At 52.9% G+C, this 12681-nt stretch overlaps 3 protein-coding genes across 5 annotated transcripts in view; 1 reads left to right on the top strand and 2 right to left on the bottom strand.

The window, feature by feature from the left end:
• Positions 1-1804: 1804 nt before the first annotated feature.
• YIPF3 (Yip1 domain family member 3) lies at positions 1805-5973 on the bottom strand. 2 transcript variants are annotated; one of them, XM_058554288.1, is made up of 9 exons: positions 5739-5971; positions 4948-5145; positions 4648-4754; positions 3272-3317; positions 3042-3134; positions 2753-2884; positions 2445-2558; positions 2120-2243; positions 1805-2029 (listed from the first exon to the last, which is right to left on the bottom strand). In XM_058554288.1, exons 1-9 carry the CDS (start codon positions 5817-5819, stop codon positions 1881-1883), a joined length of 1044 nt encoding a protein of 347 aa, XP_058410271.1. In that variant the 5' UTR covers positions 5820-5971; the 3' UTR covers positions 1805-1880. The 2 variants fall into 2 exon arrangements, with proteins under 2 accessions (XP_058410271.1, XP_058410272.1); XM_058554289.1 differs by lacking the exon at positions 2753-2884 and having other exon boundaries at positions 5739-5973.
• Positions 5974-6106: 133 nt separating this feature from the next.
• POLR1C (RNA polymerase I and III subunit C) lies at positions 6107-10361 on the top strand. Of its 2 annotated transcripts, XM_058554290.1 has the most exons (9): positions 6107-6198; positions 6322-6393; positions 7830-7937; positions 8192-8324; positions 8614-8733; positions 8824-8976; positions 9159-9308; positions 9425-9541; positions 9682-10361. In XM_058554290.1, the coding sequence occupies exons 1-9, from the start codon at positions 6130-6132 to the stop codon at positions 9798-9800; spliced, it is 1041 nt and encodes a 346-aa protein (XP_058410273.1). In that variant the 5' UTR covers positions 6107-6129; the 3' UTR covers positions 9801-10361. The 2 variants fall into 2 exon arrangements, with proteins under 2 accessions (XP_058410273.1, XP_058410274.1); XM_058554291.1 differs by lacking the exons at positions 6107-6198; positions 6322-6393 and adding an exon at positions 6681-7082.
• Positions 10362-10843: 482 nt separating this feature from the next.
• The window catches only part of XPO5 (exportin 5), a 50780-nt gene continuing 48942 nt past the window's right edge, over positions 10844-12681 (bottom strand). The window contains exon 32 of the mRNA XM_058554296.1: positions 10844-12591. Coding sequence (XP_058410279.1) covers positions 12454-12591 — 138 coding nt within the window. The 3' untranslated portion in view covers positions 10844-12453. The remainder of the gene's footprint in view (positions 12592-12681) is intronic.

Genomic DNA, 12681 nt, shown 5'->3' with positions numbered 1-12681 from the left:
GCAGGCGGGCAGCCGGCAGGCGGGCGGCGGGCGGCAGCTTCGGCTTCAGCTCCTGCACCCGAGCGGGCGGCGGGTTCCCATGGCAACCGCCGCGTCACCGCCGCTCGCCCCGCCCCCCGCCCGGCCTAGGGCACGCGGGACCACGAGGGTTGCGTACACCGGGTGGTTCAGGAGTGATGGGCACCCTCTTGCCCCGGGTGTGGGGCCTGACAACAGGTAGCATGTAGGTAGCGGGGTTGAGGCCCGGGACGGGCAGGGGTGGGGACGGGAGAGGGGAGGCACGGCACACGGAAATGGCGTTTGAGACTATTACCGACCGGCTTTTTTTGCCCATTCTCTCGTCGTTCCTCATTCCTAAGGCCAGACACCGGTGCCTTCCCCTGGACCCCAGGCACGCCCTCGCGTCCCCTTTGGAAGTCCCCAGGGCTTCTCAGGCGCGCCCCGCCCCGGCCCCCGCCGGCGCGGCACGCGCGGAGATGCCAGCCGGGGAAGACTTCCCCGCGCGGCCCTCGCCAAGATGGCGGCCCCGGGTCACGGCGGGGCGGAGGCGGGCCGAGCGGCCAGGCGTAGCGGACTCCGAAGGGCCCCTGGGGGAGGTGAGCGCAGGTAGATGCAGGGTGTTGGTGCCGCCCCTTCCCCAGGTGCGTGGGGCACTGAGGCCCTGAGGTTCTCGGTCCCGGTGAGACTAGGGTAGCCGAAATAAAGGGGGTGCCCGGACCAGCGACCTGGGGTGGTGGCAGGGCTATGGAAAGTGGGCTGCAGCGTTCAGGAAGGGCACAGTGCGGGCAGTGCTGTTGGAACGTTGTCCACTGGTGATGGTGTGGAGGCCTCACTGTAACAGTCACGCAGGCAAATGCAGGGCATGTCTTATAGTCCCTTGATCGGGAGGGAAAGGTGCTGACCCAGATTTACTAGGATAATGATTTCTTTAAATGAATAATAATAAGCGTAGTGAAGGGAGGTGGAAAATTCTATGCGCTTGTAACCACCTGAATTAACTCCCTAAGTGGGGGTGGATGGTGCTCTGCTTGGGGTGGTGGTGGTTGTTTTTAAGAGTGAACAGCAGTCTTGAAGAGGAAGGATGGAGACGATTCTTGAAGAGTGCTTTGTTCCTCTGGCCCCAGGATAACCAGGGCAAAGCCAAGTTTGACTTCAAATGTGAGCTCCCACAGGAAAATTATCCCTACACAGTGGCCTGGGTGCATAAGGGCTTTGTAATGACACGGGGTCGAGTCTGGAAGTTTTTGTCCAATTGTCATTACTCCACTGGCGTCCCAAGAATGAGGGTGAGCCCAGACTCAAGATGGGCATGCTGTCCCATCAGGCTCATGGTTCTTGTGTTTGAGGCCTTCCTGCCACTCCAGAGGTCAGGTGTCCCCTGCCCTCAGGGACAAGTTACATATTCAATCACTGCCTTCAATGTAGTCTGGGCTGTCCCACCTTCATCCTGCCTGGATGAGGGTATAAAGAAGGGAACAGGTGACATTACCACCACTGACAACAGGAAAGTGTATAGGGGGCAGGGAGGACCACTGGAGGGGTAGCTGCAGTTCCAGACTTCAATCAGTATTTTAATTACCAAGTCTGTCTTAGCAAGACATCGTGGGAGAGACAAAGAGGAAGGAAGGGGTAGGTGGAGAGGGCCTCGGAGGAGCTGGCCCACTTTCTGCACTGGCTGCAGAGCCTGCAGTCCCGGCCACGCGTTCTTGGCCTTGTGCCCTTCAGAAGCCCTGACAGGCGTCAAGGAGGTGCTTAAGCGGCTACAGCTCTGTGGCAGCTGCAGACCCCATCAAAGAGACACATGTCATCAGTACTGTCCTTTAATCCTCCTCCGCTCCGCAGCTGGGGGAAAGGGGGGCGGCCAAGGATTTCAGGTGGGGTCAGTGTGACTGCAGGGTCACTGCGACAGCCTTGGCTGTGGCGTTGAGCAGGGTGGCGGGAATCCTAGCAGCAGGGAGCGCAGCAGGGATGTCTCTGGGGACCCTCTGCATGGGTGGAATGTTGGGGCCCTCCAGTGTGTCCAGGATCCCTGAAAGGAGGACGGAAGGTGAGTGAGAGTCAGCTGGGCCCTGCCCTAGGCAGCTCTCTCCCCGCCCCCCCAGGCCCTCCTGTCACTCACCCTCTACCACCTTGTGGTAGGCAAAATGCAGATAGAGCAGGAAGAGCATGTGCAGGGCAGCCAGGGTGCCACAGAGAAGCAGCCGCTGTGTGGGGCCCACAGTCCGTGACACCAACACTGCCACCTAGAGCCACAGGAATACAGTTCAGAGGGCCTGGCTCCGAAGTGAGCAGTGTGGAGATGACACTCCTCCCTGGAGCAGAACCATCTTTGGGCTCCTCCCTCCCATTGAGAGCCCTTTGTGGGGTTCTGCCCGAGCTCTGGGCTGTTTAACCCAACTCCCTGAGAGGACAGCCCACCTCTGGACACCTCTTGCCCAGCTTACCATGCGCAGGGTGGACAGCCCCCCCACCAGCAGCCAGAAGAGGTAGAAGAGGGCGTGGAGGTGGATGTTATAGGTGATGAACAGGACGATGCAGTGCCCAAAGAGGCCGTAGCCCTAGGAAGGAGGATGGTGGAGAGGAAAATCACTCAGGTTGGGCTGGCCTAGACCCTCATGGGGACCCTGACAAAGAAGTGGTCCACTGGCCAGCTCACCCCACTCCATGCCCTGGGGCCCCAAGACAGATGCAGACCAAGGCCTAGCTACTCTTTTAAGATCACCCTTGCCCACCACCATGCGGGACTCCTTACCAGCAGTGCCAGCATCTGCAGCATGGTGATCTGGGCATTGCACAGGTAGGCGAGGAAGTAAATGAAGGACGAGACACCCAGCCAGTAGCCGAAGCAGGTGCCAATGGCTGTGCCCATCAGGGTGCCCTCCCGCTGTGGGATGAATGCTCTACTTAGTCCTGGGAGGCCTCTGGTCTCAGCCTCCCCCAGGGCCTTCCTCAGAGGCTGCTGCTACCTCACTCCACCATCGTCTCCTTGGGCAGCTTTCAACTCAGTTCAGCCACCCCCCAAAGTCCTCTGTCCTGCTTACGATAATGGTGTCAGATGTCTTCATCCCGTGGAGGAGGATGGCAACCAGCGTGAAGACCAGCATGAGAGGTCCATAGAGCTCACCTGCGATTTTCTGTCAATATACCAACTCACTCAGGCTGGAGAGTACAATGGCCCTTCTGTTGATGCCTTCCCATGCTTTGCCTGGTGGCCCCACCCTCTGCCCTAGTGCCTCCCCGGGCTCTTCCAGACATGCTACCCCCTATTCACCTGGGGGAAGTTGACCATCTTGATAGGGATCATGGACTCCAGGAGCCTGGGAGAGGAGAGGAGAGATGAGAGCAGAGGCAGCACTAGGCTATGAGGTTCTGGAGGGCCTGAATCTTATTCATCTCTCTAACTCCAGAGAACATGCTGGATGGTAAAGGGAGAAGAGAACAGTAAAGATGGACAAGGAATGAGGGAATCACTTCCTTGCCCCTAAAAATGCTTCCAGGAAGGACAACCCTCCGATGCCGTGCTGACTGATGCAACAGCAAAATGGAGAACTCAGCCCAGCTGGGCCTCAGGAGAAGGCATGATCATTTACCTATTTGACCTGCTCCCCTTTAAAAGACAGGCAAACCCCAGGGGAGAATGCCCAGAATTCAGGGCTGTGAAGGTGAAGCCCTGGGAGAGGTTTACAAGGAAAGGTTTTACTTGAGGGAGCCAGTGTGCCTCCTGCCTCTTCCCGCTTACCATTTCTCCAGGCACTGCTGAGCATGTTCTTTAAAATATAGCTAAGTGGTAAAAACGTCCAGGCAAAAGGAAGAAAAAGTACAAGTCACTCCCTCACCCTCTTCTTAAGCGGGTAGCTCCTAATAATACCTTGGATTCTGGCTAGATTTTACTTCCTTTGGCAAACCTGCCTTGTCCCACCCTCCAGCCTACTCTGGGTCCAGGTGATCCTCCCGTGTGCCCCATCATAGCACATGAGTGCTGTATTGTAACTGCACTTGAGGGCAAGGCTCTCATCCATCTTTACCACTGAATCAGACATAACTACTAAAGTGCCGGGCACAGAGCAAGTGCTTCATAAAGCCTTGCGGAGTGGTACTGGGTATTTGATAAGCATTGGTTACATTAATGGGTAAACAAAGAACCAAGCCAAGATTAAATCCAGTTCTTGAAAAGTCATTCAACAACTATGCACTGATGTTCTGGTTCAGAGACTGTTGTGGTGCTGGGAATAAAAAAATAAAACAGAGCCTGCTTTTGAGGTGGAATCTGGGGACACAGACACAGGAATAAGAAAGTACAGCTTGGCTGAAATTTTATCTGCTAGAGGAAAGCAGAAAGATCTATAGGACCACTAGGAGAGGACAAAAAGGATGGGGATGAGGAATGGAGAACAAAGGAAGTGACATCTGAGCTAGGTTTTGAGGGAAGATGAGTAGTTTGCTAGATGGAGAAGAGGAAAAAGGCAATGCGTTATCCCCATGTCCTGTTCTATGACGGGTAAGAGGTATGGTGTGGCTGGGCACAGGTGCAATGATGAGGCCTGCGGGGGTCATGAAGAGGGGAGCTTAAGACTTGGTATCTGGTTGTGGTTTGGATGAAGGACTAGGTGTTAAGAGGGCAGCTTCTGTCAGGAGAAGAATCCTCACCTGCTTCGCACCTGGGCAGGCTCCACATCAAAGTAGGGTCTCAGGATGTCGATGTTGGCGTACAAGCTGAAGGCCCTGGAGGCTTGTCTCTTTCCTGCCTGCCACATCTGAAGTAAGGAAGACGGGGGTGGGGTGGGTGGGTATTGTGAGACTCTTGGCTCTAGGCCTTGTAGCTTATTTTCTGTTGGATTTCTACATGGTTCTAACTGGACAATCTGGGGTGAACTTCAACACCAACTCCAGAACCTGGGGCCTGCTTAGGTATACTTTTCCACCTGCCAGGGATCCACTCTTGCTTACCTGATCAGCCACCTGCCTGCTCAGCTGTCCCTTAAAGCCCTTCATGCCCAGGAACTCCCCATCCTCTTCTTCAGCAGCAGCTGCATCAGCATCTACTTCTTCCTCGCGCAGGCGCTGATGCAGCTCACCCATGTCCTCGAAGCTGGAACCTGAGGTATCATCCATGTTCTCCATGTCAATCACAGCCGAGCCCCCACCCTGTGAAGACAATGGCTCCTAGAGTGCAGGACCTTTCTGCTCCATCCATTAAGTCCTCCTCTGTTCATCCCAGGGTTTGGGGCCTTGTTCTGTCACTGCTGGGGATATGGCTTGGAATCACCACAGATCATGCCACTATCTTCCCCTGTTTTGCTCTCAGAACGCTTGGTTGGTTGGCTCTCTTCTTGCCTGGGAAACCTACTCCCTGTCTTCCATACCTGTCTTTGTCCTATCTTCCCTATCAAAGCCTCAAAGGGCTCCAAAAGTGTCCATTTCCTTTGTCTTTCCCAACCCCTAAACGAGGCTGCGTACACAGTATGGTTTTAGCCAGCGCCAGTGGACCCCGACCGACCTCCTAATTGTTCCGAAAGAGCGGGCGAGCCCAGAGATCTGAGGCCCTCCGGCTGGAGTACCAGTCTGGACCTTTCAGGTCAGCACTAGCCCCACTGCCTTTCGTGTGCACGAAGACCCAAAGGAGAGCAAAAGGGCTGCAAATGGAGCAGACGTCCAGGCTCCGAGGGAGGGTCCCCACGACACTTCAGGACGGCTGCCGGCCCTGGGGCTGCTAGCAGTCGGAGCCTTGGGGCCATTACCTGGATGTTTTCTTCGAACCCTCCCCATTCTGGGCCAGCCCCGTTTCGGGCGCCCCCGGCCGGCGCCGCCGTAGTTGCCATGGCCCTCGAGAGCCCCCGTCGCTGAAGCCCGCGCTGGCACCGAGCGCGGAGTAGTGGGAGAGACGTGGGACTGACGGAGGGAGATGTCCAGGGACGAGAGAGAGAGAGGTGGGACCCACCGGAACGCAAAAGAGACGAACCCGGATGTTTGGCCAAGACTGACTGCCGGAAGTTGGGGACGTGGACGGAGGCGGGGCAGAATCTCGCGATATTTAAGATTCCAGGAGGTGGTGCGTTGCCACGGAGACGGAGGAGGGCGACTAGAACGCACGCGTCAGTTTGCTGCTCTAGTCACGTGCAGAGGTTGAAGATGGCGGCGGCGCAGGCGGTGGAAGAAATGCGGAGCCGCGTGGTTCTAGGGGAGTTCGGGGTTCGCAATGTAAGCCTTGTGCCCTTGACCTCGGGAGGAGAAATGAGAGCGAGACAGGGATGAGTTTGGATCGATGTGGGGACAGACTTGGGCTCGCTGCCCCTTCGCAGCAGACTCGTCTCTTTGCCCTAGGTTCATACCACCGACTTTCCCGGTAACTATTCCGGCTATGATGATGCCTGGGACCAGGACCGCTTCGAGAAGGTGGGTGGGGCCGGAGAGGGTATGAGGAACGGACCGTGTGATGTGAGCAGCCCCTCCCTTACAAGGTGCCCTTGGGGGTTCGCTCCGTTCATGAAACGTTTATTGAGCAGTGTGCTAGGCACTCCGTGTGCACGGTTTCTGCCCTCTTTTGCGAACAAGAAGTTCAGTCTTGTTGGAAAAGAGCGCGCGTAAACAAATGATTCCAGTATGATGTGGTAAAAGCGGTGAATAGCAGTAAGGAAGACTGCGGGTGGGGTGAGGGGTATCCCACAGAGGCACTTAATCTAGAATGGGAAAGGGGGCAGAGGTATGAATGATTTCCTTCCTGAAGGAGATGACATCTGAATTGAGCTTTAAACGGTGAGTGGAAGCTGACGACAGCGAAGGGTGAGGAAGGACTAAGAACAGAAGCTGAATTATAAAGGCCTTTGTGAGCTGTGCTCCGGGTATGTCCAAGCAGTTAATTATTGCTAGAATGTAAAGCGGGCCGGCGTGCATAGGAATAAGGAGCTTTTGAAGAGCTCTTAAGTAGAGCTGATAAGATTTGCAACTTTAATGGTTGGGAGAGAATGAATCTGAGGATCATCATATGGGGCAGGCAGATTTGTGATAGAATTGTATAGGGAGCTGAGGTTGAAGGCATGAACTAAGATTATCATCACGGAAATAGAGCAAAGGAGAGAGAGAAGGTGAGTTTGGTGATTGCTTTGATATGGGCCGTGAGGGGGAGCGTGAGATGATCTAGCTCGGGGAACTGCTTTGATGGATGGTGGTGTCCTTTACTGATGAGAAATGGGTCTGGGGGAGGGGAATGATGATGCGTTCCGTTTCCTGCATGTGGAGAAGTCTAGAAGGCTAGTAGAATATATGTTTGAAATAAGATCAGAAGTGAGATATAATGTGAGGAGTTGTTAGTACAGATAGTTGCTAAAACCATGAGTGTGGTCAGGTCACTCTGGAGAGAGACAAAAACCTGGGAAATAGTAACATTTATGGGGTGGGTGGAAGATAGTGAATTTAGGATTCATCAGAAAAAGAAGGAAGAGAACCAGAAGACTGGTGCTCAGAAATCAAGGCAGTAGTTTGAAAAGAGGGAGATTCTAGCAACAATGCCAAATGCAGCAGAGGAGTCTAGTAAGATAAGGGTTAAGTAGTGTCACATGGAAGCCTGTTCTTTAGTAGAATAGCCTCCGTGGATGGACTGGCTGGAAGCCATATGGCAGAGGGTTTTAAATGAATGAAAGGTAAAAACAGGAAGACTTTTCAAGAAACTAATAAAGGATTGGAGGAGAAAGGAACATCTAATGAGGGACATCTGGGCCAAGGGAGGTTTTTGGATGAGAGAGAATGTTAAAACGTTGAGAGGAAGATCCAGAGGGTAGGTACCTTGTTCTATAGAGAACAGACTTCATTTAGTGCTTTTCCTGTCCTTTTAGAATTTCCGTGTGGATGTGGTACACATGGATGAAAACTCATTGGAGTTTGACATGGTGGGAATCGACGCAGCCATAGCCAATGCTTTTCGACGCATTCTGTTAGCCGAGGTATTGGTGGGCATGGTGGCAAGGGTGGACTTGTGAGGGGAAACGGTGCCATGGCCTCGCTTGGAGAATTATCTCAAGCCACCCCTCCTCTTTATTTTTCCTGTAATATTGCTGAGCATTTCTCCTCATTCTTTGAAAACTTTTTATCAAGCATTCTTCTAGGAAGAGGTCTCTCCCATCTCCCTATGTCAGGAGGCAGGGAGTAGATGGGGAGTCTATAAGATCTTTGTAGATGATTCTTATTTCTTGGGCAGGTGCCAACCATGGCTGTGGAAAAGGTCCTGGTGTACAACAACACGTCCATTGTCCAGGATGAGATCCTCGCTCATCGCTTGGGGCTCATTCCCATTCATGCTGATCCCCGTCTTTTTGAATATCGGAACCAAGGTGAGTGTTTGAGAAAGTGAAATTTTGGGAAAAGGCAAGCAGTTTGCCTGTGAAGTAGATTCTGGAATCAGACTGCCTGTGTTCAAATCCTGGATTGACTACTGCATGACCTTGGGCAAGTTACTCATTTTTTGGTACATCAGTTGTTACCTGTGAGAACACTTGCCCTTGCCTTCCTCAGTTTGTCAAGAGGATTAAATGAGAAATGTAAACAACGCACTCAGTATGGTGTCTAGCACTCAAACGTTGACTAGTTCTTTAAGAGCTGCCACCTCCCCCCTTTCTGCAGGAGATGAAGAAGGCACAGAGATAGATACTCTGCAGTTTCGGCTGCAAGTCAGGTGTACTCGGAACCCCCATGCTGCTAAAGATTCCTCTGACCCCAATGAACTCTATGTAAACCACAAAGGTGAGGAGTGGTAGGGTGAGGGAGAAGGCCCACCTGTTGGTGGGTGCTAGTTTTAGGGACTGAGGTCTTCTGATGTGCTTCTCCCCGCAGTGTACACCAGGCACATGACATGGGTGCCCCTGGGAAACCAGGCTGACCTCTTCCCGGAGGGCACTATCCGACCAGTGCATGATGATATCCTCATTGCTCAGCTGCGGCCTGGCCAGGAGATTGACTTGCTCATGCACTGTGTCAAAGGCATTGGTAAGAACTGTATGGGCTGCCCTGGGCAGGAGGGCAGTTCAGTTACAGTGGGGCCACGTGTGACTGAGGTACTCTGCTGAGGTGTCCCTGACAGGCAGAAAGCCAGTGGGCCTTTGCTGTTAGTGGCTTAGGGAACGTGAAGAAGGGTTTCTTAGAGGTTCTGATTTCCCTCTTCCCTCCAGGCAAAGATCATGCCAAGTTTTCACCTGTGGCAACAGCCAGTTACAGGCTCCTGCCAGATATCACCCTGCTTGAGCCGGTGGAAGGGGACGCAGCTGAGGAGCTGAGCCGTTGCTTCTCACCTGGTGTTATTGAGCTGCAGGAAGTCCAAGGTATGGTTTTTGGGATGCCGTTCAGGTCAGGACCTGAAGTATGTATTTTTTGAAGGTAGCAGAGAGAAATAAAAGCTCTGGGCTCACGTATTTATGACATAGTTTGTTTTCATTAGGTAAAAAGGTGGCCAGAGTTGCCAATCCCCGGCTCGATACCTTTAGCAGGGAAGTCTTCCGGCATGAGAAGTTCAAGAAGGTTGTACGGCTGGCTCGGGTCCGGGACCATTATATCTGTGAGTATCAAGCTGGGGGGCGGGGGGCAGGTCTTCGGTGCTGCAGCTTCCTTGCAGAGTCCAGACGTGGAATCGGGCAATAACTTACACAGGAGCTTTTGCAGGCCCTGCCTGGGCTAAAGTGTCTCTTTGGTCCCCAGTCTCTGTCGAGTCAACAGGGGTGTTGCCACCAGATGTGCTGGTGAGTGAAGCCATCAAGGTACTGATGGGGAAGTGCCGGCGGTTCTTGGATGAACTAGATGCGGTTCAGATGGACTGAAGTTTACACTGGACTTATGGCATGGCTGGGCTTGCAGGCTTGCTCCTGAGGCCAACTGAAGATTCTGGATTTTTTTTTTTTTTTTTGTGAGGAAGATCAGCCCTGAGCTAACATCCATGCTAATCCTCCTCTTTTTGCTGAGGAAGACCGGCTCTGAGCTAACATCTATTGCCAATCCTCCTTCCCCCCCACCCCCAAAGCCCCAGTAGATAGTTGTATGTCATAGTTCCACATCCTTCTAGCTGCTGTATGTGGGACGCAGCCTCAGCGTGGCTGGAGAGGCAGTGCGTCGGTGTGCACCCGGGATCCGAACCAGGGCCACCAATAGTGGAGCATGCGCACTTAACCGCTAAGCCACGGGGCCAGCCCAAGATTCTGGATTCTAACTTGCCCCCACAGGAGTGCTGTAGAGAGCCCAGTGTGACTAGAGGTCCTGAGTTTTTCTGGGACAATTACAGCTTTATTTTCAGTCAATACATTTTGTTAAATGTACCACAAAACGTGACTTTTATGCCTTTGTAAGGTGTTAATGTAAATAAATTCACATTCAAAAAGCTTTTTGTCAGAGACCACTTCTTGAGTTTTGGCCCCCAAAAATGGGGCCTCACCTAAGAACACGCTTGGTATTACTTAGCAATTTGGAACACTGGGCTCAAATGTCACTGTGGGTCAGGGCTAAGACCCTTTGACGCCTCATGAGAAATGCCAAATTGAGGTGGTTTCTGGGGGGCACAGCCAGACCCTAGAAAAACATTGTGTGCCACTGTAATCCACTGTCTCCTGGATTATTACCAGAGGAAGTTCCTGGTGGAAAAAAGGTGGCTTATAGCAGTCAAGTCACATTGCTATTGGGCCACATGAGGAAGAACAGCAGTTCCCTTTGGACAGTCTCTCAGTCAGGTCCAGAGGCCACCAGTGACCACTGTGAGAACGGTATGGGCTGCCTGGTCTAGGTGTCAGGAATAGAAACCTTTTTCTAGCTGGCATACTACTTCAGAACACTTGACAGAGCAGGCCCATCAGTCACGTTTCTTCCTGCGCAGTCCCCTTAGCAGGATGCTCACAAGGAACATTGACCCTGGAGTATGCCACTGGTTTGAAAGAGGCAGCTGGGGCCCTTCTGTAGGAAATTGAGATTTTTACTGACATGCAGATGTGCTTTAGAGTTAATGTTTCTACAAAAGGTTCTATAAACAATAGAAAACTTCTAGCATGAAGTCACAGGATGTTAAAAATATTACAACACAATAAATACAACTATGCCCTCCACAGCCCCAACCAGAGGAATAGGCAGCATCAAGTCTGGAGGGAAACATGCGTTAAGAAAGCCTTCACAGTTGACAGGAAGAAGCCCAGAGCACCACCCAGAAAAAGGGTGTGGGGCAAGTCTGTGCCGCAGAACAGATACACGGGACTCCAAGTCCTGTTTCCCCAGCTTCGCCTCTTCCCGACCCAACCCGCACCAGCTCACAGCTGTAGCTTCGGTCCACGCCACTCCACTCAGTCCTCACTGAAACCCTCTTGTCAGCGGATTGGATCAGCGACAGGCCTGTTTTTGTGCGGAACTCAGACATACTATATGGTTTCTGGAGGCATTAAGCCTGACTATGGCCAGCAACGATCTCAAGGCTAGGGTTCCACATCCATGTCCCCTCTGCTTACAGGGCTGTCCAGTGACCTCTAGAATGGAGACTCACAGGTTGTGATGGGAAGGCATATTTTCTTTTGGAAAGGGCCCATGAGAGAAGTGACCAGGGACCTGAAAGACCATGGGATTTTTGAAGGCACCTGGACTCAGCTAGTCCTAGGAGAAGAGACCAGGTGGCTTTGCTAGCTGCTTGTCACAGATGTAGCCTAGCTGGTCTGTATTATCCTTAGATGCCAGTGGCATCGTGTGACACTAGATAGGGTACTGTGGCTCTTGTGCCTGAGTGGACCCTGGGGCTGAGGAAACCACACTGAGGGGTCGGTCATGGAAGGGGGACATTAGAGAGCACTACAGACCCTGGCCCAGCCTGTCCCTGAAGATGCTACACTTGCTCATGTCCAGAGCTTAGCAGTTGCCTGTACCGTGGGATCCCATCAGGTAGCCAGATTCTTGCTCAAAACAAAGAGAGGGAACTGGCCAAATTCACTTCAGCATTAGGCACCTGACCCAGACATGTCCCTGGGGGATGGGAAGGTTCCCTGCCAGCCCAGCAGCAAGGGGGCTCAGGGGGACTGCAATGGTCCAGGAGAAACTCTGGCACAAGTAGTTCAGGGCTGAGCCCTCGCCGTAAGCCTGGCTAGTCGCAGTGTCGGGGACAGCGCCCCTTGTTCCCACTGCACAGGCGTATGGTTGCACGGGGGCAGGAGCCACTCTGCTCTAGCTTTTCTCTCTTGGAAAAGCCAAAACTCCAAGTAGAATGGGAGCTACCTGGGAGATGCAGACAGAATGGTGTAAGCCCTGACTCCCTTTCTTGATACTTGATACTTTAGTATAATGACTTCTGGCCCTGCACAGGGCCCACTCTCTCCAGCTCCAGACCTGGAGCTCTCTCCAGGCTGACAATGGTGGAAAGTGAGGTGGCAGTGGAGAGGGGCCTGGACATTAGCTACGAAGGGGAAGAAGAGATGACAATAAAGGCCGAGGAAGGATGCCCAAAAGCTTGATTCAGGGTTCAAAGATGGTGGCCAGGCTGCCCTCCTCGTTGTCCAGCACCTCCGTCTCCAGCATTGGCTTTGTTTTTTTGAAAAGCGAGGGAAGATTCTTAATGTGAACTTCCTTTCGGAACTGCTCTCCCAAGGGTTTCTGTGGAAAACAAATGAGAGAGAACTAATGCTGGGCCCTGAATAGTGGGTTGTTTTAAAGACCATTACCCACCGTAACGGCCAGTGGCTA

The sequence above is a fragment of the Diceros bicornis genome, chromosome 14, assembly GCF_020826845.1.
Source record: "Diceros bicornis minor isolate mBicDic1 chromosome 14, mDicBic1.mat.cur, whole genome shotgun sequence".
NCBI lineage: Eukaryota > Metazoa > Chordata > Mammalia > Perissodactyla > Rhinocerotidae > Diceros > Diceros bicornis.
The sequence above is the reverse complement of the archived record's forward strand: the minus strand, read 5'-3'. Positions and strand labels throughout refer to the sequence as shown.